General features: G+C 37.5%; 1 protein-coding gene and 1 non-coding gene across 9 annotated transcripts in view; both read right to left on the bottom strand.

Moving 5' to 3' along the window:
• TMEM116 (transmembrane protein 116) overlaps positions 1–25,870 on the bottom strand; it is a 167,357-nt gene that overhangs the window by 128,771 nt on the left and 12,716 nt on the right. For 5 of the 8 annotated variants that reach the window (XM_059408440.1, XM_059408439.1, XM_059408441.1 and 2 more), the window contains exons 2-4: positions 17,553–17,599; positions 17,048–17,111; positions 8,596–8,727 (exon numbers count right to left, since the gene is read on the bottom strand). In XM_059408440.1, the coding sequence (XP_059264423.1) occupies positions 8,596–8,727; positions 17,048–17,111; positions 17,553–17,599 (243 nt within the window). Of the gene's footprint in view, positions 1–8,595; positions 8,728–17,047; positions 17,112–17,552; positions 17,600–18,153; positions 18,242–25,870 lie in introns of those variants that run through there. The other 3 variants (XM_059408444.1, XM_059408446.1, XM_059408442.1) reach the window with 2 other exon arrangements.
• Positions 17,230–17,332, bottom strand: LOC132024032 (U6 spliceosomal RNA). The gene has a single exon (XR_009406149.1). It is a non-coding gene; the product is annotated as a U6 spliceosomal RNA (small nuclear RNA).

Genomic DNA, 25,870 nt, shown 5'->3' on the forward strand with positions numbered 1-25,870 from the left:
TATTTACGAGAGAGAGAGAAAGTGAGAGAGAGAGAGAGAGCACAAGAAGGGGTAGGGACAGAGGGAGAAGCAGACTCACCACTGAGGAGGGAGCCCAATGCAGGACTTGATCCCAAGACTCCGGGATCATGACCTGAGCCAAAGGTCACTCAATCAACTGAGCCACCCAGGCATCATCAGCTTATTTTATAATATATATATACATACAAACACACACACACAAATTTTTATATATAACATATATAAACATATATAAGAACATATATATAAATAATATATACACATATATATAAATTTTTATACATAAACATATATAAAACATATAAACATATAAAATTTATATATAAACATATAAAAGTTTATATATTTGTGTGTATATATTATGTATGTATGTATTTATTTATTTTGGTCAGAGAGAGAAAGAGAGAGGATAAACAGAGAGAGCAGCAGGCAGAGGGAGAAGACTCCGGGCTGAGCAGGGAGCCTGATGCGGGACTGAATCCCAGCATCCTGAGATCATGACCTGAGCCAAAGGCAGATATTTAACCAACTGAGCCACCCAGGCATACCTCAGCTTACTTTCTAAAGAGTTTCCATGCTATAGTACAGGAAGACAAAACTAAGGGAGGGCTTGGCAAACTCTGAGTTGAGGAGTTAGAAATGAGAATCCAGGAAGATTAAGGCTGCTAGAGTTCATAGAACAGAGTTCTGGAGAGGAAAGAGCTGCTCAGAGCACCCTGGATATTTGCAGATCTTCCTGGAGTATTCAGCGAAGTACTGATTGATGTGTGTGCGTGTCAGGGAATTATCCAAAGCTGAAAGAACTATCTAAAAGTATTACAGAATAGTACCTAGAGTTCACATAGGCCCAAAAGTAGTTCCTACCACCAAGATATCAAAAAACTGGTAATTCAACAGGATATAAAGTAGAGTGCTCGGGAAGGTCTTGGCTCAGTTGTGAGAAATAATTAGCCTGAGACTGAGCATCACTCCAGAACTAACTAAAAAAATCATAAAAGGAAGATCTGAGAGATTCAAACTATTTCTAAGTAAATTATCTGCACCTAAGGATAAAATACAAGAATGGTTGTAGGTATACAGAAATATCTAGTACACCCCAAATATAAAATTCACAGTGCCTGACATCCAATAAAAGATGCAAAGAGGGAGTAAAACATGATCCATACAGAGAAGAATAATCAATCAACTGAAACTACCCCAAACTGAAACAAATATTAGAATTAACAGTAAAAGACAATAAAATAGTTATTATATTCTATCTCATATTTTTAATAAGTAGAAACATGGAAGGTATTTTTAAAGACCTTATTTGAGCTGTTAAAGATAAAAACTACAATGGAGGAAATAAAAATATATACAGATTAGACACTACAGAAGAAATGACTAATGAATCTGAAAGTATAACAAAGGAAAATATTCAAAATGAAAAACAAAGCCAAAAGACAAACAAACAAAAATCCAAAAACTGAAAAAGCATGAGTGAACTATGGGAAAGCTTCAAGTACCATTATATATAGGTAATAGGATGCTGAAAGGAGTGCAAGTAGTGAGGAAAAGGGAAACAGACAACATATTTGAAAGAAATGATGAACAAAAGCTCTCCAAATTTGATCAAGACTATAAACTCATAGATACAAAAGCTCAATTAATCCCAAGGAAAAGAAATACGAAGCAAATGACACCAAGGCCCATCATAATCAAATTATTCATTTTTTAAAAGATTTTATTTATTTATTTGTCAGAGAGAGAGTCCACATGCACAAGCGGGGGGAGCAGCAGGTAGAGGGAGAAGCAGACTCCTTGCTAAGCAAAGAGTCTGATGTGGGACTGGATTCTAGGACTCTGGGATCATGACCTGAGCTGAAGGCAGATGCTTAACCAGCTGAGCCATCCAGGTGTCCCAAATTATTCATTTTTAAGACAAAATCTTAAAAGCAGCCAGAAGAAAAAAGATGCAGAGAGGAACAAAGATATAGTATCAGATTTCTTAAAGGAAACTGTTCAAGCAAAAAGACAGTGAAGAAATATGTTAAAGTACCAAAATTTTCTCAATCCACAAATCTATACCCAGCAAATATACTCTCAAAAACAAAGGCAAAATAGACATTTTCAAACACACAAAAGCAGACCCACAACATAAGAAATGTTAATGAGTATGCCTCAGGCAGAAGATAAATGGTATCACACAAAAATCTGAATTTACCCAAAAGAATGAAAAACATTGGGAATAATAAGTGTAAAATATTTTTTTATTATTTAAATCTCTGTAATGATAATTAACTGAGCAAATATAAAAATATATTGTGAGCTTTACAGTATACATATAAGCATAAAGGCCAGGAGAGGAGAAATTAAAGTATTACATTGTAAGATTGTCACCCTACATGTGAAGAGAGATGATTATTACTTCAACTATGATAAGTTAAAATGTATACTATGAGCCCTAACATAACCACTAAAGTAACACAACAAAGGGTTTTAGCTAATAAGCCAACAAAGGAGATAAAAGGTAATAATAAAAATAGTATATTAGGGGCGCCTGGGTGGCTCAGTGGGTTAAGCCTCTGCCTTCAGCTCAGGTCATGATCTCAGTGTCCTGGGATTGAGCCCCATGTCAGGCTCCCTGCTCGGCGGGAAGCCTGCTTCCCCTGCTCTCTCTGCCTGCCTCTCTGCCTACTTGTGATCTCTCTCTCTGTGTGTCAAATAAATAAATAAAATCTTTAAAATAGATATATATATATATATGTATGTATGTATGTATATATATATATGTATATATATATATATCTATTTTAAAGATTTATATATATATATATATATCAATCCAAAAAGGGAGAAAAGGGAAGAAAAGGGAAAAAAGAGCAAAACAGAAAACAAAGGGCAAAATGATAGATTCAAATAAAACAGTACAATCAAATTAAGTGTAAGTGACCTAAAAACCACAATTAAAAGGCAGAGATTATTGGACTGGATAAAATACTAAGACCTAAATACATGCTGGTTACAAGAAATGCATTTTAAATAAAAATATACAAATAATTTAAATTTACAAGGAGATAAGAAGATATACCATGTCAATGATAAATGAAAATGAAACAACAAAACAGTAACAAAAGGTGAAATGGATATTTAAATATCAGAAACAAAGTATATTACAGAGCAAAGAAAATTACCAAGGATAAAGGTCATTTCATCATGGCAACTAGTTCATCTAAACAAAAGAATATAAAAATCTTAAATTTCTATACTCCTTGGAAGAGAACTTAAGAATACATGAAGCAAGAACTGATAGAACTAAAATGAGAAATAGATAAACCCACAATTATTAGGAAAATCACTATCTTTCACTAATGAATACAAAAGGTAGACAGAAAAACAGCAAGAATCTAATAGACTTGAAGGTCACTATCAATCAACCTGATGTATCACCAGGTATAGAACATTCCATCCAGTGACAGCAGAGTACATCCTAAAATCCACACATAACCTCAAGGGACCCTGAGATTGTTTTGGCTAAAAAATCTTTTTCTTCTTTTTTAAAAATTTAAATTCAATTAATTAACATTTAATGTATTGTTTCAGAGGCACAGGTCTGTGATTCATCAGTCTTATATGATACCCGGTGTCATTACAACACATACTCTCCACAATGTCCATCACTCAGTTACCCCATCCCTCCACCACACTCCCCTCCAGCAACCCTGAGTTTATTTCCTAAGATTAAGAGTCTTTTATGGTTTGTCTTCCTCTCTGGTTTCATCTTGTTTCATTCTTCCCTCCCTTCCCCTATGAACCTCTGTCTTGTTTCTTAAATTCCATATATCAGTGAGATCATATAATTGTCTTTCTCTGATTGACTTATTTCACTTAGCATAATACCCTCTAGTTCCATCCATTTCGTTTCAAATGGCAAGATTTTTTTTTTTTTTGATAGCTGCCAAAACAATCTTTAAAAAGAACAAAGTTGGAGGACTCCCACTTCCCAGTTTCAAAACTTAGTACAAAGTAACAGTAACTGAAACGGTGTGATACTGGCTTAAAGACAGACAAATAGAAATAACGGATCAGAATAGAAAGCTTGGAATAAAATGTCACATGTAAGTCATATGATTTTAAACAAGAGTGGCAAGACCATTTAGTGAGGAAAGGACAGTCTTTTTAGCAAATGGTATTTAAAATACTGAATATCAGGCACCTGGGTGACTCAGTGGGTTAAGCCTCTGCCTTCAGCTCAAGTCATAATCCCCCGGTCCTGGGATCAAGCCCATTATCAGGCTCCCTGCTCAGTGGGGAGCCTGCTTCTCCCTCTCTCACCCCCCCTGCTTATGTTCCCTCTCTTGCTGTTTCTCTTTCTGTCAAATAAATAAATAAATAAATAAATAAATAAATAAATAAAATACTGAATATCCACATGCACATGAATGAAGCTAGACACTTACACTATATATAAAAATTAATTTAAAATAGATCAAAGACTTAAACCTAAGAGGTAAAACTATAAAACTCCTAGCAGAAGACAGGGGAAAAGCTTCATGACCCTGGGCTTGACAATGATTTCCTGAATACAAAATCAAAAGCACGGGCAACAAAAGAAACAACATATTGGACTACATCAAAATTAAACAGAGTGAAAGGGCAACCTCTGAAAGAATAGGAGAAAATATTTATAAATCATATATTTGAAAAGGAATTAATATTAATAATACATAAAGAAGCCCTATGAATCAACAACAAATTTAAAAATGGACAAAGAACTTGAATAAACATTTCTTCACAATAGATATATAAGTGGTCAATAAGCATATAAGATATTTAACATCACTAATATCACTGACATTTTTTTAAAAGATTTTATTTACTTATTTGAGAGACAGAGAGAGCAAAAGCAGGGCAGAGGGAGAGGGAGAAGCAGACTCCGTGCTGAGCAAGGAGCAAGGAGCAAGATGTGGGGGCTCTATCCCAGGACCCTGGGATCATAACCTGAGCCGAAGGCAGATGCTTAACTGACTGAGCCACCCAGGTGTCCCTAAACTGTACATTTAAAAATGTCAGGATGTAAATTTTGTTACATGTTTTTAACCCAATTTTTAAAAAATTTAATGATTAAAATAGTCTTATGATATGCACTTTATCACAATTTTTTAAAAAGCTAGGGATGCCTGGGTGGCTGGGTTGGTTAAGCATGGGCTCCAGGTTTCAGCTCAGGTCATGATCTCAGGGTCATGAGATGGAGCCCTGCATCAGGCTCAAGTTGAGCATGGAGACTACTTAGATTCTCTCTCTCCAGGCACCTGGGTGGCTCAGCTGGTTAAGTAACTGCCTTCAGTTCATGTCATGATCTTTGGGACCTAGGATTGAGCCCCACATCCAGCTCCCTGCTCAGCAGAGAGTCTTCTTCTCCCTCTCCCGCTGCCCTCTCCCTCTGTTTGTGCTCTCTCTCAAATAAAGAAAAATCCATTAAAAAAAAAAAAAGAAAGATTCTCTCTCCCTCTGCCCCTCCCCCACTCACATGCGCTTTCTCTGTCACTAAATAAGTAAGAGTAACTAAAAAAGCTAGTGTGTTTTAGCCCTCTTCAGCCCATCCCTCCCATTGATTACAAACAAAAACTCTGGGAAAATATAAAAATTAACTGCTTGAAGACTGAAAAGTAAAAATCAAAAAAAGGAATCAAATATAGAGAAGCTAACTGCACAAAAGTTAAGTTTCCCAAACCTTTCTCTCTTGCTCTCTTATAGCTCTTCCTCAAGTGTACATCCCAATCATAATGCTTCTCAATGAAGGCCCCTGAAACCCTCACAGAAACCTATATTCTAGGCCACATAAACCAAAGAATGTCCCATTTCAGGCAGGAAAGTGTAGGTGGAAACCCAAAAGTGACAGAGCAAGAAAAGCAGATGTCCTAATTCTGTCTATGATGCCATATAAGTCTCAACCTAACCATTGCACTATGCACGCACATGACAGCCCAAAACAGGCATAGCTAAGGCATATGCTTGGCATAGAGAACTTGAACCTAAAAATGATGAAATGAAATTCACTTTCTAGGCCGCCTGGATGGCTCTGTTGGTTAAGTGACTGCTTTCAGCTCAGGTCATGATCCTCGAGTCCCAAGACCAAGTTCCACATCAGGCTCCCTACTCAATAGGGAGTCTGCTTCCCTCTCTGACCCTCCCCCACCCCTGCTCTCTCACTCAAATAAATTTTAAAAATTGTTAAAAAAGGAATTCACATTCTAAACCTAATCAGGTTGACTGTCTGCTAAACAAAAACATTAGCATTCGCCAGAGAATTACAAAAGAACCCCAAGTCTATGATATGTCACAATCACAATGTCCAAGATGAAACCCTAAATTACTTGACACACAAAGAACAAAAATTTGTCACCCGTTATCATGGGAGAAGACAATCAACAAACACCTACTTAGAGATGGCCAGATATTGGAAATATCCAACCAAAAAAAATTTTTTTTAAGATTTGTTTATTTATTTGACAGAGAGAGAGAAACAGCAAGAGAGGGAACACAAGCAGGGGGAGTGGGAGAGGAGAAGCAGGCTGGGAGAAGTGGGAGAAGCAGGCTTCTTGCTGAGCAGGGAGCCTGATGCAGGGCTTGATCCCAGGACCCTGGAATCATGACCTGAGTTGAAGGCAGACACTTAATGACTGAGCCATCCAGGGCCACCAACCAAAATTTTTAAAAGCAACTATTATAATTCATATGCTCCATGAGGTAAAACAAAACAAACTTGAAAATATTTTGGGGGGTGATGGAAATAGAAATGTTTGTTATCTTAGTTGTGGTAATGATTTGTTTTTAATTTTATTTATTTGTTTAACAGAAAGAGAGAGCTCACAAGTAGGCAGAGAAGCAGGCGGCGGGGAGGGGAAGCAGGCTCTCCACTGAGCAGAGAGCCCAATGTGGGGCTCAATCCCAGGACCCGGAGATCATGGCCTGAGCTGAAGGCAGAGGCTTAACCCACTGAGCCACTCAGGTGCCCCATGTGGTAGTGATTTGAAAGGGGTATATATATACTAAAAAAGATAAAATTGTACACTTTAAATATTGTTGTGTAGGGGCACCTGAGGTGGTTCAGTTAAGCATCTGACTTTGGCTTGGGTCATGATCTTGGGCTCCTGGGACTGAGCCCCACATGGGGCTCCCTGCTCAGCGGGGGCTCTGCTTCTCTGCTTCTCCCTCTTCCTCTGCCCTCCCCACCCCTGCTCATGTTTTCTCCCTCTCTCAAATAAATAAAATCTTTTAAATAAATCTCATTTATTATATGTATAGCTCAATAAAGTTATAAAAAAACAAAGTAACATTAATCATACCTATGCCAAGCACAAGGTAAATAATATTAACGATCATTTTACAGACTAGGAGACTAAAGTTCAGAAATTATTAAGTATTTGCCTCAGGTTACAAAGTTAACTGGGTCCAGAATTCTATACACATTTTTTTTTCTTACTTCCAAAACTATATTATTTCCTTAGCGGAGAATAGTGTTACTCAATTTATGAGATATTAGGACTGAATAAAGTATGTTTTTATGATGCTAAAATTCTTACGAGATATTTAATATATATTAGTACATGGATTTCATACCACCAATTACATGTATTATTTTCATACTAAATTGAAAGAAATATTCCCTCTAGTAACAAATGTCAAAGGAAACACATAGCAGTGAGTACCGACTGCATTTTTTTTTAAAGATTTTATTTATTTATTTGACAGACAGAGATCACAAGTAGGCAGACAGGCAGGCAGAGAGAGGGAGAGAAGGAAGCAGGCTCCCTGCAGAGCAGAGAGCCCAATGCGGGACTCAATCCCAGGACCCTGAGATCATGACCTGAGCCAAAGGCAGCCGCTTAACCCACTGAGCCACCCAGGCACCACTGATTGCATTTTAACCTCTACCTTTTCCCACAGCAAGTCTGAGAAATATAAGAAACATATACAGATGGTACTGTGTGGGTTAATCTACTGATAAAATCTGTGAAAAATCTATAATCTATACATGATAATCTATAGTATTTCCCCATTAAAGCCAATGTTTATTCTTTTTTTTTCCATTTTATTTTATTTTATTTCTTTTCAGGGTCAATGCTTATTATTTTAATAAAAAAAGTAATATTCTCAAAAGCTGTTGTTAAAGAATGTTTTATTACATGGAAGTACACTCATGATATATTGAAAAATAAAAGCAAATTATATGAAGTATTAATGTGTTATTTGTTTTAAAATGCATATATGTACAGAGAAAAAGATTGGAAGCATACATAATATATATAAAATAATATGTGAGTGATTATAGGTGATTTTAATTATCTTTTTGCTTCTCTGAATTTTCCACACTTTCTATAATAAACAAGCAGTGTTTTTTTAGTATATGTGCTGCTGAAGTGAGCACAACAAGCCGTGTTTTTTAAATATGGAAAAAAATTAAGAGCTATTGTTTCAAAGGATAACAATAAACAAAGGGATCCCACTTACCAAGATGGATTATCTTTGTTTTCTATTTAGATCTAAGTATACCTGTCTTACAAGATACAGTCACAGTCTAGTACTACTCACCTGTCCAACTGCTTGCAAGTTATAGCAAACAACATCCTTATTGGCTACTGAAGTTCCATAAAGAAGTGCCTCAATGAGCCAGCATATCCCCAGGAGAAGGTCAGAGAAGCTCAGATAAAAGAGTGGCCTTATCTGTCAAAGCAACAAGAGCCTCATTTTATAAATGATGTAGCTAGGAAAATAACAATCAATTATTTTTAAGTTTTATCTTTCTAGGAGAAACCTGGGCATCATTTTTCTGGGGTCTCTGTCATTGGTGGACTGTGGGGAATGTAAAGGAATACTCCACGTAGGAAGGAATCTGTAATTTCAACTATCCCAACTATCCTGGAATAAGACTACTCATGGATAGATTAGCATTGACCTTCTTCCTTATAGACACATTCATTCCTCAGATTTAGGGACAAAGGAAAGAATGGAGAGATATGGAATTTTGTGATGGGAGATACACCACAAATAGAAAATTAAAAGTACTCGAGCTGCACGGCCAACATCTTCTAACAATAGGAAATGAGATCATCAGCTGAGTGTTTAGGTATATGGTTAATACTCAAAGAAAATAAAAATGGGTTTTTAAAATCTTAATACAGTTTAACTTGCATTTTTCTCATTCTTTTCTTTATTGAAAAAATTGTAAGATATATTTAAAGTGTGCAATGTGATGATTTGATAGACAAGTACATTGTGAAAGGATTTCCCCAAGTTAACACCTCCATCACCACACACATTTACTTTTTTTTGATAAGAACATTTAAGTTCTACTCTTTTAGCAAATTTCAATTATACAACAGTGTTATCAGATATAGTCACCACATTATCCTCAGACTTTATTCATCTTATTTCATCAATGAAAACTCAGAGTAGGGGGTGCCTGGGTGGCTCAATGGGTTAAGCCTCTACCTTCGGCTCAAGTCATGATCTCAGGGTCCTGGAATCAAGCCCCAAATAGGGCTCTCTGTTCAGCAGGGAGCCTACTTCCCCCTCTCTCTGCCTGCCTCTCTGCCTACTTGTGATCTCTCTCTCTCTCTTTCTGTCAAATAAATAAATAAAATCTTAAAAAAAAAAAGAAAGAAAACTCAGAGTAGGAAAAAATATTGGTATGAATTTTATATGCTGTTTTTCGATTTCTGACCCTATCAGTGAAGTCTGTCCTTCTTTGTCACTTTCTAGTATTCTTCCCCTTTTGCCCTCCCAACTCCCACTTTTCTAAAAATAGTATTGGTTACCATACAGATAAAATTATAAAATGTTTATTGAGAGACATCAAAGAAGATCTAGAGTGAAGATAAACACTATGCTCATGGATTGTAAGACCTAAGATTACAAAAATGTAAGTTCTCCCTAAATTGATATATAGATTAAATGCAATCTCAATTGTATCTCAACATATTTTCTTATGGAAGCTGACAAGCTGGCTCTATATCTGATGTAGAAATACAAAATATCAAGACAACCAAGACATTCTTGATAAAAAAGGAGAAAGATTTGTCCTACACATAGCAAAACTTACTATAAAGCTAGAGTGTAGATATTGTGGTACTAGCATAGGGATAAGCAATAGACAAATGAAACAATACAGAGCTCAAACAAACCTAAGCATATATAAAAACTTTTGATACATGATAGAAGAGGCTTTTTAAAAAATAATACTTTTTTTTAAAAAAAAGATTTTATTTATTTATTTGACAGACAGAGATCACAAGTAGGCAGAGAGGCAGGCAGAGAGAGAGAGAGAGGAGTTAGCAGGCTCCCCGCAGAGCAGAGAGCCCCATGCGGGGCTCAATCTCAGGACTCTGGGATCATGACCTGAGCCGAAGGCAGAGGCTTTAACTCACTGAGCCACCCAGGTGCCCCCCAAAATACTTATTTATTCAACAGAGAGAGAGACCATAAGCAGGGGGAGCAGCAGAGGGAGAAGGAGAAGCAGACTCCTTGCTGAGCAGGGAGCCCTACTGCAGGGCTCGATCCCAGGACCCCCAAATCACGACCCAAGGCAAAGGCAGACATTTAACCATCTGAGCCACCCAGGTGCCCCTAGAAATGGCTTTTTAAGGACATTTTTATTATTATTGGCAAAATTATTATTATTACTGTAGTAATCTCTACACCCATTGTGGAACTCAAACTTACAACCCTGAGGTCAAGATTTGCAGGCTCTGCTGACTGAGCCAGCCAGGCATCCCACAAAGTGGCTTTCTGGATCAAGAAAGAAAGGATAGTCTTTTCAAAACATGATGTTGCAGCATGCCTGGGTGGCTCAGTCGTTAAGTGTCTACCTTTGGCTCAGGTCCTGATCCCAGGGTCCTAGGATCAAGCCCCACTTCTGGCTCCCTGCTCAGCAGAAAGCCTGCTTCTGCCTCTCCTGCTCCCCCTGCTTGTGTTCCCTCTCTGTATCTCTCTCAGTTAAATAAATTAATAAAATCTTAAAAAACAAAACAACCATGATGTTGCAACAACTGGGGTCTATATGGATAAAAATAAAAGTGGACCCCTATATTCTATCTCACACACTCAGAAATGAGTTCCAACTGGTATAAATAACTAAATATGGAAAACAAAACCCATAAAAAAATTTTTTTAGGGTGCCTGAGTGGCTCAGTGGGTTAAGCCGCTGCCTTCGGCTCAGGTCATGATCTCAGGGTCCTGGGATCGAGGCCCGCATCGGGCTCTCTGCTCAACAGGGAGCCTGCTTCCCTCTCTCTCTCTCTCTGCCTGCCTCTCTGCCTACTTGTGATCTCTGGCTGTCAAATAAATAAATAAAATCTTTAAAAAAAAATTTTTTTTAGATAACAGAGGAGAATGTTTTGACTTCTGGCCAGGGAAACTTTTCCTAAACAAAAGAAAAAGGCTCTAAAAGGAAGTAATTGAAAAATTCAACCAGTGAAAAAATAAAAATATGTCAAAAGACACCACCAAGAAAGTGAAAAGACATGCCACAAAATGGGAGAAGATTATTTGCAGCACATAAAACTAACAAAGGACCGGTATCAAAACAAAATTAAAAACAAAAACTCTTACAAAGCAATTAAAAAAAAAATCTAGTAGAAAAAAATAGGCAAAAGATGTGAACAGGTAGTTAAGAGGAAATCCAAATGACCATAAACATATGATAATATGCCTAACATGATTAGTAATCAAGAAAATGAAAAATTAAATCCACAAAATAAATTATACATTCATGGCAAACATTTTTTAAATCTGACAATATCCAGGATTAATGGAAACAAAAAGCAATGAAACCTTTCCTACCCAACTGGCACAACCATTTAGAAAATGTTTGGCATTATCTAGGAATATGCCTCTCCTATAGCAATTCTATCATTAGGTAAATACACTAGAGAAATGTTTGCATGTGTGCACCAGAAGACACGGACAAGATTAAAGATTATATATAGATATAATATACATATTATAATCTATACACCATACAAATATAATATAGATACATAAATTATGATGTGCTCAAAGTAGAGAATGCTCAACATCAGTGAAAATTAAATGAACCAGAGCTTTACACAAGAATAAATCTTACAAATAACACTGACAAAAAACAGCAAATCACAAAGCTATACAAAAATACATACAGTATTAGTCCATTTCCAAAAAACTTCAAAAGTGAGCTGAATTAAATTGTTTAAATACACATACCTTGACAAAACTGTACATAAAAGCAAAGAAATTATGATCACAGAAGTCAGGATAGTGGTTACCTCTAGAGGTGAGGAAGAGAACTGTGACCTAGTAAGGAGCATAGTAGGTTGACCAGTAAGGAGCATTTTGGTACAGACAATTTCTATTTCTTATTCTTACTGGTTATAATCATTCTTTAAAAAAGTGCATACAGGGGCGCCTGGGTGGCTCAGTGGGTTAAGCCGCTGCCTTCGGCTCAGGTTATGATCTCAGGGTCCTGGGATCGAGTCCCGCATCGGGCTCTCTGCTTAGCAGGGAGCCTGCTTCCTCCTCTCTCTCTCTGCCTGCCTCTCTGCCTATTTGTGATCTCTCTCTGTCAAATAAATAAATAAAATCTTAAAAAAAAATGCATACAGGTTTTATGCTTTGTAATCCACATCTGATATATATCACAAGAAAAAGTAAATTAAAAAATTTTAAAAGTTATTACCACATACTACCTAATATAAAAACTAATCTCACCTGTACAAAAGGGAATTTTTCTCATACCCCTCTTCCAAATGAGAGGAAAGCTAAGTCAGATGCTATACCTTGCAAGCAGGGGTAAATGGTCAAGTTGCTTTGGCTAACAAAAACAAAAACGAGTGAAATAACATTTTATTTTTTTTTTACATTTTAAACTATTAATAAATATCAGATATTATTATTATTTTTACCATATATAGCCTTTGCTCTGGGTGAGCCTACTAAAATTCCAGCCAGATGGCACATTCACAGATTCTACTGGCCCATGACCTCCCACAAGTTTATAACTGTTAATGGGTAAAAAATTAAAAGTGAACACCAAATAAACTCTGGAGGAGAAAGGCAGCCAGGAGGCTTTTGTGAGCAAGAATGCAATTTTATTTATGGTCATTGATTCAATAAATAGCCTTACAGAGAGCACTATTTGCAACTAAAACATAACTAAAGTCTTTGGCAGGGAAATGGAGGATAAAAAGAGATTTATATACTTTCACTCACACTTAGAAAACAGTGAGTTCTAGTAACAGGAGATAAAGAAAACAGTGAGTTCTAGTAACAGGAGATAAAGTCAGTCAAATAAACAACAAAAATTAACTGAGCACCTATTGTTGAAGCAAAGAAAAATTTCACCCCGCCTATGTCTATAAAATACTATGTGTTGAAGGTATAGCCCATGGTTTAAGGAAACTGCAATCAGTGCAGTAATCTGTAATACACATAAAAGCAAAAGACATAGTCCTAAATATGAAAGGTTTTGCTTTTTTTTTTTAATATTTTATTTATTTATTTGACAGAGAGAGATCACAGGTAAGTAGAGAGGCAGGCAGAGAGAGAGAGAGAGAGGGAAGCAGGCTCCCCGCGGAGCAGAGAGCCCAATGCGGGACTCGATCCCAGGACCCTGAGATCACGACCTGAGCCGAAGGCAGCAGCTTAACCCACTGAGCCACCCAGGCGCCCCTGAAAGGTTTTGCTTTAAAAAAAAAACGTGCCTAGTGGCACCTGGGTGGCTCAGTCATTAAGCGTCTGCCTTTGGCTCGGGTCCTGATTCCATGGTCCTAGGATTGAGCCCCACATTGGGCTCCCTTCTCAGTGGGAAGTCTGCTTCTCCTTTCCCCATTCCCGTTCCCCCTGCTTGTATTCCTTCTCTAGCGATCTCTCTCTGTGTCAAATAAATAAATAGAAATCTGTAAAAAAAAAAAAAAATTGTTAAAAAAAAATGCCCAATTCATACCTCATTTAAATCAAGAGCAGGATAAGGGGTAGAACATGCACTGTGGGAAAGGGTTTCCCTGGGGAGATTCTGAGTCCAAGTGGGTTCTGGTGAGTTGAAAGACCTAAAATAGTATTCATATGAATACTCTTCTAAAATCCTGCTTCCCAATATTTCTATTCAAATGAAATCAGGTCACAAACAATATCAAAAGTGATCTTTATGGGGAAATGAAATCACATAAGTGTGTAGTAAAGTATATCTGCCCCGAGTATTATTTAACACTGGCTAGTCTGGCCACCTCCTTCTCTCTTCAGTTAGCCTTTCTGAGTCACTGTTTCATCAGTTAATCACCTCAAAGATTCCCTATGGATTTCTCCAATTTACTACATTTATTTTAATTTAATTTAAATTAAATTTAAAATCTTTTTCAGATTATGACTTCCATAAGTTTTTTGTGATTAAAAATATTCTTTAAGGGCGCCAGGGTGGCTCTGTGGGTTAAGCCTCTGCCTTCAGCTCAGGTCATGATCTCAGGGTTCTGGGATCGAGTCCCCATTAGGCTCTCTGCTCAGCAAGGAGCCTGCTTCCCCCTCTCTTTCTGCCTGCCTCTCTGCCTACTTGTGATCCCTGTCTATCAAATAAATAAATAAAATCTTAAAAAAATTCTTTAATGGACAAAAAAGAAAAACTAGAGGATGGCTGATATTCTTAATCTGGAAAAATTGGAATTTTTCCTACACCAAGAAAACAGAATGTGTGGGAACCAGTGAACTAGTGGTTGTTAAGGTCCTTTAAGCTCTGGTTATGTTTCGAAAGGTATGGGAACTGAAGCCAGAGAAACTTAAGGTCATATCCTAGGCCAAAGCAGATCCTACATCTTTTTTTTTTTTTTTAAGATTTTATTTATTTATTTGACAGAGATCACAAATAGAGAGGCAGGCAGAGAGAGAGGAGGAAGCAGGCTCCCCGCCGAGCAGAGAGCCCGATGCGGGGCTCGATGCGGGGCTCGATCCCAGGACCCTGAGATCATGACCTGAGCTGAAAGCAGAGGCTTTAACCCACTGAGCCACCCAGGCGCCCCTGATCCTACATCTTTATAAAGCTCTGACCCACTGTCATGCCAGAGGTCACCTTAGACCACCTGAGTGGTCACTGAGCCAGAGCAATTTTGCCTCCCCCACAAGATATCTGGCAATAAATTTAAACATATTTTGGTTTTTACAACCTCAGATGTATGGGGAGGTGGTTTGCTTCTAACATCTAGTGGGCAAAGTCTGCAAAGCATCTGAAGGTGCAGAGAGCCCCCTACAACAAATAATTGTCCAGTTCAACAGATAAATAATGCAGAGACTGAGAATCTCTGCTTAGCTGTCCTACTATGTAACTTCTACTTCATTAACTTAGTCACCTATAAATTCAAATTTCAGCAAAGGAGACAAACATTAGGGAAATCTGAATCACAGAAAGATATGTGGCCTAAGATTACTTTGGCAGGCAATGACAATACAGTACCAGGACTTCTACTTTCTAATTACTTACATAGTCACATTCTATGCCTGAAATTCAAAATCCTATTTTCTTTTTCTTTTTTTTTTTTTTTAAGATTTTATTTATTTATTTGACAGAGAGAGATCAGAAGTAGGTGGAGAGGCAGGCAGAGAGAGAGAGAGAGAGAGGAGGAAGTAGGCTCCCTGCTGAGCAGAGAGCCCGATGCGATGTGGGGCTCCATCCCAGGACCCTGGGATCATGACCTGAGCCAAAGGTAGAGGCTTTAACCCACTGAGCCACCCAGGCACCCCAAATCGTATTTTCATTACATACCATATTTCAGTGGCTTAAAAAGCATATATGGAGAATGGCTTTGGAACAAGACAATCCTGTACTCAAATTCTAGCTCTAACAAATTACTGGCTATATATAAGATCTTAGGAAAGTCCCTCAACCTTACCAGGATTTCATTTCTTCACTATAATATCAGATTAGTAATATCTACCTCACAGAGTTGTTTTAAGGATTAAATGAAAAATGTATTTAAAACACTGAGCACATCTGTCTAGAATAAAATAAATACTAAATACTGTGTTTAATTTGAAAGGGGACTGTAGTTAAGAGTTAGACTTTTGAAAAATCTCTGTCCTGCTACTTACTATAAAATTTCAACAAGTTACTTCATGACTTTGAGCCTTAATTTCCTCATCTGTGAAATGGAGCTAATACCATCCTTCCCATGGGAAAGTGATGAAAACCAATAGATAAAGTCTGTAAAGCACCCAGCATACTTGGAGCTCAGAAAGTGTTCAACATACGGGACTACTCCGATTAGGAAAGTGGGCCCAATAAAAACCCAATCACATTTTCCACATACAAAAGCCCTCCTATATATGTGAACTATATTTTGTCTAATTTTGTGCCATTTGGCCTAGTGAGAGAAAGTGTTGTTACATTTTTATTTCATAGCTAGGAAATACTCTCTCTTCCTAATCCTCTCTCAATCCGGAAAGTTTTTTTGTTTGTTTATACCTTAAATATATATAATTTTTGTTTGTCAATTAACCTCAAAAAAAGGAAAATATTTTTACTTGATCTTTTTGGTATGAATAATTTTACCTAGGATGTATTTTTGTTCTGTTTTCACCATTAAATTGTAATTGCCTAGAAGGCCTGAACAGCAAACCTAATATTTTCTGGAAACAAAGTCTGAGCTATTTCTTGGCTCCACTAGCAATATTGCCAAGATACCAATATCAGAAAACTCACCTCTTGGCAGGATCATACTGTGCTTAGAGTGACTAGAGGCTTCAAACAACTCTATTTCCTAACTTTAATAATTAGTGCATAGCAAAAAAATTGTACTTTTAGCAGCCAATCTCTCACTATTCAAAGTTATAGTTAAAATAATTACCTAGAAGAAAAGGGAAACCTATTGACTGTGTCTAAAATATCTCAATGTAATAACATAATGACAAATTTACAAGTAATTCGTAGACTTATTCCATTATTTTTAGGTGATACTTCTCTTATTTATTTCAAAGGCTAAGTCACTAAAAATGTTCAAATCCAACACAAAAAAAAGAGTTTGCTCACCTCTGGAGATTTCTGTATATTCTGGAATACAGCATAGGCAATAAGAGAACTTGAACCGATAACACTGACAGAGATAAAAGATAATCATTAAAAGAAGACTACTAGGGCTCCCTCATTTTTGCTAATGATTTTTTACAGCTTTACTGATATATAACAGATAAAAAAGAAACCACACACTTTTCTAAAATATGGAAAGCTTCATGAATTTGTGTGTCATGCTTGCATAGGGGACATGCTAATCTCTGTATCATTCCTACTAGTTTTGCAAATCAGTCCTGATGACCCAAGTCCTTTGATTTTCAGATGTTATTACTCAATCTGTTTTTTTGTTATTGTTGATGTTACATTTTATTAATCAGAAAATATCAACATGGTAAAGAACAGCATTTCTCCCTGAAGAGTAAAAGCAAATACCCAGGGGGAAAAATGCAGGAAACTTTAGAATTCTACAGTTTTGCTTTTACTAGTTAAAACAGTCATAGAACGTAAGATTAAATAAATTTACCTCAGAGTAGCCATAACAAATTGTATCCACTGTATTGCAGAAAAAACCTAAACAAAACATAAAAGAGAATAAAACCAAAACTTTAACATTTAATATTCAACCTTACTCCAATTTCACTGTTTATTAACTGTCTCTGCAGAGCACAAACTCTTCAGTGCCTAATCAAAATACCCTACAAGTCTGAGACACAGCAGAAAGAAAGGCCTCTGGAAAGGCAGGGTGGTTCCTTGTTTCCTCTCTTACTGCTCCATCTCTCGAAAACAGTAAGATAAAAAGAGTAGAGAGGTGGACAGAAAATGAAAAGAGGTAAAGAAGTGGACAGAAAAGAGAGTTGGATGAGCATATTTTAAAAGAAAAGAATAAAATGGAGAAGAGGAAGGAAAAGTTAAATTTTGAGAGAATAGACATGCGTGAAAAGAACAGGTACAAGGAAAGGTAAACAAATACTAAATAGAGTTGACTGATAACTAGAGAGAGAAAAAATAGAATAGTAAGGAGTAAAGAAATAGGAAGAAGTAGTAAAGAGATACTGTGAGTGAAAAGTACAGAACAAGGAGGAAGAAAGGAGGAGCAAAAAGAAAGGGACAACTTATAATCTCACCAAGTCCCAATTGTCCTCCAGAATGCTAGCCTCCAGCAGGAAGGCCATGGGGACTTCTGCCCCAGCTATGCTTACGCAGGCCGATCTTTCTCAGGTTCTGAATCCTGAAGCACAGAACAGGTGGCTCCACCCCCAGCTCTGCTGGGCTCCTCCCTACCCAATCCCGCTCTGTATCTTGAGGACAAGGAAAGAGGTGGTGACAAGTGGAGGAGAAAGCCAAGCAGAAAGAACAAAAATAGAAAGAGCAGGTGACAAGGAAACAAAGTATTAGGAATTATAAGAGGAAGAGACAGGAATAATAAAAAATAGAGAGAATGGTGAAAAGATAAATGGAGCTACAAGAGAGAAATGGAACAGAAAAAAAGGAGAGAAAGGTAAGGAAGAAAAAGGAGGTCTGCTTAACACTTGCCCCATTTAGGGATAAAAGCCTGTGATGGAAAAGAGAGACTGCATATTAAAGCAATCAGTAAATTTTTAGTAATACCAAGAAAAGCTGTGACGAGAATGGGCTGTTAATATCTCACATTTAATAGTAACATCTGAAATCTTCTGTACCAAAATTCCCACCAGAAATATATTACATGACTCATTTAATATACTTGTTTATATATCAAATCTGTGTAAAGCATTGTGCTATAGAAGATACAAAGACAAATAAGAGACAGACCCAGATTTCCAGGAGCTTATAATACAGCAGGAAAAATTACCTGAATGCCAGAATCTTAAATTATCTGCACACAAAAAAATATACACTGCCTTTCATTTGAACAACATTTGGAAGAACTGGTAAAATTTGGACAAGGACTATAGTAAGGAGAAAGCAGAAGGAGAATATTTCTATGTAACCATTTAGCTTTCATCCAAACATACTTTCATATACTCTACAAAATATTTGACTGATAACATAAATTGGATCATTTGCATAGGTTCAGTGATTTAAATATGTGATTCACTTATTCATAGGAGGTTAATATAGGATTCATTTGTTCACCATAGTGTGGAGTAGAAGAAGGGACATCATTAAACAGAGGTAGGTTTTGGTAGGAAACTATTAAATTGGAGGCAGGTTCTAACCACTTTGCTTAAGGTACTAAATAAACAAATAAAAAACACAAGTCGATTTCTGGTTCAGAAATCCCTACTATAAGGTCTCAGGGAGTGTTCTGAGGCCTCTAATCATCTATCCATCTAATAAGGGCGAGAGGACTAATGACAGTCTCACCAAGTGATAAGAGAATGCCTTTGGACAAAGGACTCTTGTCTTGGTCAAGAACAAATCTCAAATTGTTCAAGAAACAACCATGCCAAATCAGTCTGCTGCTCTTGATATAAGAACTTTTCACTTTTGGCACTCTTCTAAAATGTCTTATGCCACTGACCAAATTCCCATTTGGGGATTTACCTTTCCATTTTTCCTCTCTGTATTAGTACCCTGCTTTTTGTATATTTAGCACTATTCCCCCTTGAAATATCTTTTTTTAAAAGATTTTATTTATTTACTTGACAGAGATCACAAGTAGGCAGAGAGGCAGGCAGAGAGAGAGAGGAGGAGGAAGCAGGCTCCCTGCCGAGCAGAGAGCCCGATGCAGGACTCGATTCCAGGACCCTGGGATCATGACCTGAGCCGAAGGCAGAGGCTTTAACCCATTGCGCCACCCAGGCGCCCTGAAATATCTTTTGAAACATAATCTTCCCATCTTTCTTTTCTGCAAGGGCTAACCCAAGCCCAAATGAAGTGGGTGATACTTACTTTTAATTTTCTCTTCTCTTTTTACTTAACTCCTTAGTAAGCTCAAAAACATCACAGCTCATTTAATGTAATGGGCTACTATATTTCATGTATCAATTAAATTAATAGATATTCTTTAAACTTCTACCATGAGCAAGTTACAACTGTGGATACAAAGTCAAAAAACTAAATTAAATTTAGTTTAAAGGTTAAATTACATTTAACCTTCCTAGTAAAATATTTTTATTTAAGCAAAAATTATACTTAACTCAAATAAGATTCCTAGTAATAACATCTACCAATTATCAGGTGCTATCTATGTATAAGACTCTATGCTAAGCATTCTAATTGTCAACAAAAATTTTGAGGTAAAAAGTAATATTCCCATTTTTAAAAAAAGTTTTAGAAACTCCACACCCAGTGTGGGTCTTGAACCCACAACCCTAAGATTAAGAGTCCCATGTTCTACCAACTGAGCTAACCAGGCACCCCACTAATGTTCACATTTTTTCAGATGAAGAAACTGAGATTTAAAGAAGTCACTTCTAATGGTTATAGAGTCATCAACGGTAATACCAATATTCAACTCCAGTCATTCTGACTTCATAGTTTGCACTCTTAACACACACAATATTCTAATGGAGAACTAGTTAATAGGAAGAGAGGGAAAGATAATTTTAAAAATTAATGTAACATCTGGGACACCTGGGTAGCTCAGTCATTCAAGCATCTGCCTTCAGCTGAGGTCATGATCCTAAGGTCCTGGGTTGGAGTCCTGCATCGGGCTCCTTGCTCAGCAGGTAGCCTGCTTCCTTCTGTCCTTCCACCCCTCCCCTCACCCCATGCTCTCTCTTGCTCTCCCAAATAGATAAATAAAATCTTTACCAAAAACAAAACAAAAAGAATGTAACATCGAGGTAGCTCTTTTATTAGGCAATTGCTTCTTAGATATGACAATAAATGCATAAGCAACAAAAGAAAAACACAGATAAATTGGTCGTTTTCAAAATTAAAAACTTTGCTGCTTCAAAGGATACCATCAAGCCACAGAATAGAAAGAATATTTAAAAATCCTGTATCTGATAAGGGACTTATATAGAGAATATATAAGAACTCCTACAGGGGCACCTGGTAGCTCAGTCAGTTAAGCCTCTGATTCTCGACTTTGGCTCAGGTCATGATCTCAGGATGATAAGATCAAACCGCAGGACAGGCTCCATGCTCAGCAAGGAGTCTGCCTGAGATTCTCACTCCCTCTCCTTTTGCCCCTCCCCCTACTCACGTGCACCCTCTTTAAACAAACAAATAAATACAAAACAAAATCTTAAAAAAAAAACCCTCCTACAATTCAATAATAAAAATACAATACAGGGGCGCCTGGGTGGCTCAGCCACTGGGCATCTGCCTTTGGCTCAGGTCATGATCCCAGGGATCTGGGATCGAGCCTGGCATCAGGCTCCCCATTCAGTGGGACCCCTGCCTCTCCCTCTCCCACTCCCCCTGCTTATGTTCTCTCTCTCATTATTTCTCTCTGTCAAATAAATAAATAAAATCTTTTTAAAAAATTCAACCCAATTTAAAAACTGGCAAAGGCTTTATTTTTTTTAAAGATTTTATTTATTTGACAGAGAGCACAAGTAGGCAGAGCAGCAGGCAGAGCGAGAGGGAGAAGCAGACTCCCCGCTGAGCAGGGAGCCCGATTCGGGGCTGGATCCCAGGACCCTGGGACCATGACCCAAGCCGAAGGCAGCTGTTCAACCCACTGAGCCACCCGGGCACCCCGGGTAAAGGTTTTAAAGAGAAGTTTCTCGCCCCAAATAAATAAATGACTAATAACACAGGAAAAGATGATTAACATCATTAGCCAGCAGGAAAATACAAATTAAAGTCACAATGAGATAACTTTTCATATCTACCAGGATAGCTATAAATGATAGACAATAGCTACTGTTGCAGAAACTGTGGAGGAATAGAAACTCATATACTGCTGGTGAGAATGTAAAATACTGCAGCCACTTTGGCAGTTGCTCAAAAGATTAAACATACCTTATATGACTCAGCTGCTAGGTATAAACTTAGTTCTACTTCTAGGTATATACCCAAGAGAAACTAAACATATGTCCACACAAAAACTTTAACACAAATGTTTATCACATTGTTATTCATAAAAGAAAAAAAGGTAGAAACACAAGTGTCCACCAACGGGTGAATGGATAGATAAAATGTAGTATATCCACAAAATGAAGTATTATTCAACAATTACAAGGAAAGAAGTACTGGTGCATTCCACACCATCAAGAACCTTGGGAACATTATGCTAAATGAAAGAAGCCAATCACAAAAGACCACATATTGCATGGGTCCATTTGTATAAATCTTCAAAATAAGCAAATTTATACACACATAAGGAAAATTAGTAGTTGCCTAGGGCTGGGAAGTTAATTTGGGAGAGAATGGGGAGTGACTACTGATGGGCACATGATTTCTTTTTAGTGTGACAAAAATATTCTAAAATTAGACAGTGGTGATGGTTGCACACTTTACAAATATACTAAAACTCATTGAATTGTATACTTTAAGAGGATAAACTGTAAATAGGAAAATTTTATAAGGAAATGACCCTTTGCTGAAATTCATGGTATAATGATTAATGGGTAACATGTTTCTGTCTTTCCTACTGAAAAGAATAATATTTAGAATAAAAAGTGTAAAACAAACATTTTAAGAGGGAACTGAAGATAAAGTTAGTAAGAGAGCACCTGACTGCTCTAAATGAATCCACCACTCCTGGTCTGAACAAAGTATACTCTAGGACTTTGATAAAACTTGCAGGTTAACCCAATAAACCACTGAATAAAATCTGAGAGTTTGTGTAAAAATGGGAAAATTGTTAGAAGTTGTAGAATATCATAGAAATTTCTACAAATTGTAGAAAATTGGTGATAACTAAATTTTTATTTCTAAGGAAAAAAGATGGTAGAATCTGCAAACCAGGGGCGCCTGGGTGGCTCAGAGGGTTAAGCCTCTGCCTTCGGCTCAGGTCATGATCCCAGGGTGCTGGAATCGAGCCCCACATTGGGCTCTCTGCTCAGCGGGGAGCCTGCTTCCTCCTCTCTCTCTGCCTGCCTCTCTGCCTACTTGTGATCTCTCTGTCCAATAAATAAATAAAATCTTTAAAAAAACAAAAAGAATCTGCAAACCATAGATCAAAGATCTCAGTACTGATCCCAAATAAGATTCTAAAATGAACCATCCAAAAAGTGTGCTTCTAAACAATTTTTTTAAAAGTAATAACTAAGTTGGAATGGATTTATTTAAAAAATCATGCCAAACTACCCCGTTCTTTCTTTGGATAGAATTACCATAGTATATACGCTATTTTGACAAAGCATTTGGTGAGAAATTTCATGATATAAAAATAAGGAGAGGCATCTGAATTTGAGTGTCCAAATCTTGATTTTGGCTTGGGTTGTAATCTCAGGCTCATAGGTGCATCAGGCTCCGCACTCAGCAGGAGGTCTGCTTGGGATTCTCTCTCTCCCTCTGCTCCTCCCCCTGCTCATTCTCTCTCTCTCTCAAATAAATAATATCTTAAAAAATGAGGGGTGCCTGGGTGACTCAGTTGGTTGGGCGACTGCCTTTGGCTCAGGTCATGATCCTGGAGCCCTGGGATCGAGTCCCACATTGGGCTCCCAGCTCCATGAGGAGTCTGCTTCTCCCTCTGACCCTCTCCCTTGTCATTCTCTCTCACTCTCTATCAAATACATAAATAAAATCTTTTAAAAAAATTTAAAATAACAATAATAATAATGAGGGGGTGCCTGTGTTGCTCAGTTGGTTAAGCATCTGCCTTCGGCTCAGGTCCTGATCTTAGGGTCCTGGGATCTAGGCCTGCATTGGGTTCCCTGCTCAGCGGGAAGTCTGCTTCTTCCTCCCCCCTCCCTCTACCCCATTCCAGCTCTCTCCTCAAATAAATAAATAAAATCTGAAAAAAAGAAGAAAAAAAAAGGAAATACAGGCCAAGTGGAAGCACAATTAACAGCATTCCTTGCACAAATAAGCCTAAGGGAGAGTTATGATCAATATCAACTTAGAAATGACTTTTAGTGGGGTTAATCAGCATTCTGACTTGGCACAGTTCTGTAAAACACTTTCATTAATGACTTCAGAGAAAATATAGTGGGCACATTTATCAGTGTGTGTGTTAAGTTGCATAACAACTTTCCACAAATTTAGTGACTTAGAACACACATTATCTCACAGCTTCTGTGGATCAGGAGTATAAGAATAGCTTAGTTGGGTCTTCTGTTTCAAGGTCTCTCACAAAGCTTAATCAAGATTATCAACCAGGGCTGAGTCTCATCTGAAGGCTCAAATGGGGAAGGATTATGCTTTCAAGTTCACAAAGTTGTTGGTCTAACACAGTTCTTCCAGGGTTGTTGATCAAACACTTCACTCAGTTCTTCACCACATGGATTTCTGCAAGATATCTTCCAATCAAGATGGAAGTCAGAACCTTATGCAACAAAATCGCTTTAGTGACATTCTATCACCACTTCTGTATTCTCTTGACCACATATCTTCCCAACAGCCAAGGAGAAAGGATCACATGAGAGGGTAAATATCAAAAGGCAGGGATTATTGGAGACTATCTTAGGGTCTGCCACTGTGTTTTCATCCAATGTATCAAGTACTTTCCCAATTCAGGTAATTTATAATAGCGTTCCTCTTTCTGCAATGTTCTTCCCCCAGATAATCACAAGACTAGCTCCTTCTCACCCTTCAAGTATCAGCTTAAAAGTCATTACCTCTGAGATGTAACATTTATCAAATTCCAAAATATCATGTTTGTTTTTGCTGTCTGCTTTCCCCTAGTAGACTGGAACATCCTTGAGGACAGGCAACTTACCTCTCTGATTCACTCTAATATCTTCAATACCTAAAAAAGTGCCAAAAATAGGTACTCAGTATTTATTGAATGAATGTACTCAAGTTGTGGGAGGTAGATGACAGATTTAAGATCTAATAAGACCTAAATACTTTAGAATAATGAGTTTCATTTAACAAGATAAAAGTTAATGGAAATAAAGGTATATTGTCCTTGCATCTAAAACACCAACTGGACAAAGATTAGTATGAAAAGTAGCAACATTTTACTTTAAAAATCTAGAGCAGTGCTAGCCAATAAAAATATAAGTTACAGACGTAATCTAAAAGTTTCCGGTGGGGGTGTCTGGGTGGTTCGGTGAGCTAAGCATCTGCCTTGTGGTCAGGTCATGATCCCGGAGTCCTGGGATGAAGTCCCATATCAGGCTTCCTGCTCAACAGGGAATCTGCTTCTCCCTCTGCCCTTTACCCTGCCTATGCTCTCTTGCTAACTCTCTCTCTCAAATAAATAAAATCTTAAAATAAATAAATAAATAAATAAATAAAAGATTCTAGTGACCACAATAAAAAAGCAAAAACAGATGAAATTTTAATAATAAATTTTACTTAATCTAAATATCCAAATTTTGTCCAACATGCAATCAATATAGAAAATCACTGATATAGGGGCACCTGGGTGGCTCAGTGGGTTGGGCCGCTGCCTTCGGCTCAGGTCATGATCTCAGGGTCCTGGGATCGAGTCCCGCATCGAGCTCTCTGCTCGGTGGGGAGCCTGCTTCCTCCTCTCTCTCTCTCTCTGCCTGCCTCTCTGCCTACTTGTGATCTCTATCTGTCAAATAAATAAAATCTTTAAAAAAAAAAAAGAGGGACGCCTGGGTGGCTCAGTTGGTTAAGCAGCTGCCTTCGGCTCAGGTCGTGATCCCAGCGTCCTGGGATCGAGTCCCACATCGGGCTCCTTGCTCAGCGGGGAGCCTGCTTCTCCCTCTGCCTCTGCCTGCCATTCTGTCCGCCTGTGCTCGCTCTCTCCCCCTCTCTCTCTCTGATAAATAAATTAAAAAAAAAAAAAAATCTTTAAAAAAAAAAAAGAAAGAAAATCACTGA

This window comes from Mustela nigripes, chromosome 8 (genome assembly GCF_022355385.1).
Source record: "Mustela nigripes isolate SB6536 chromosome 8, MUSNIG.SB6536, whole genome shotgun sequence".
NCBI lineage: Eukaryota > Metazoa > Chordata > Mammalia > Carnivora > Mustelidae > Mustela > Mustela nigripes.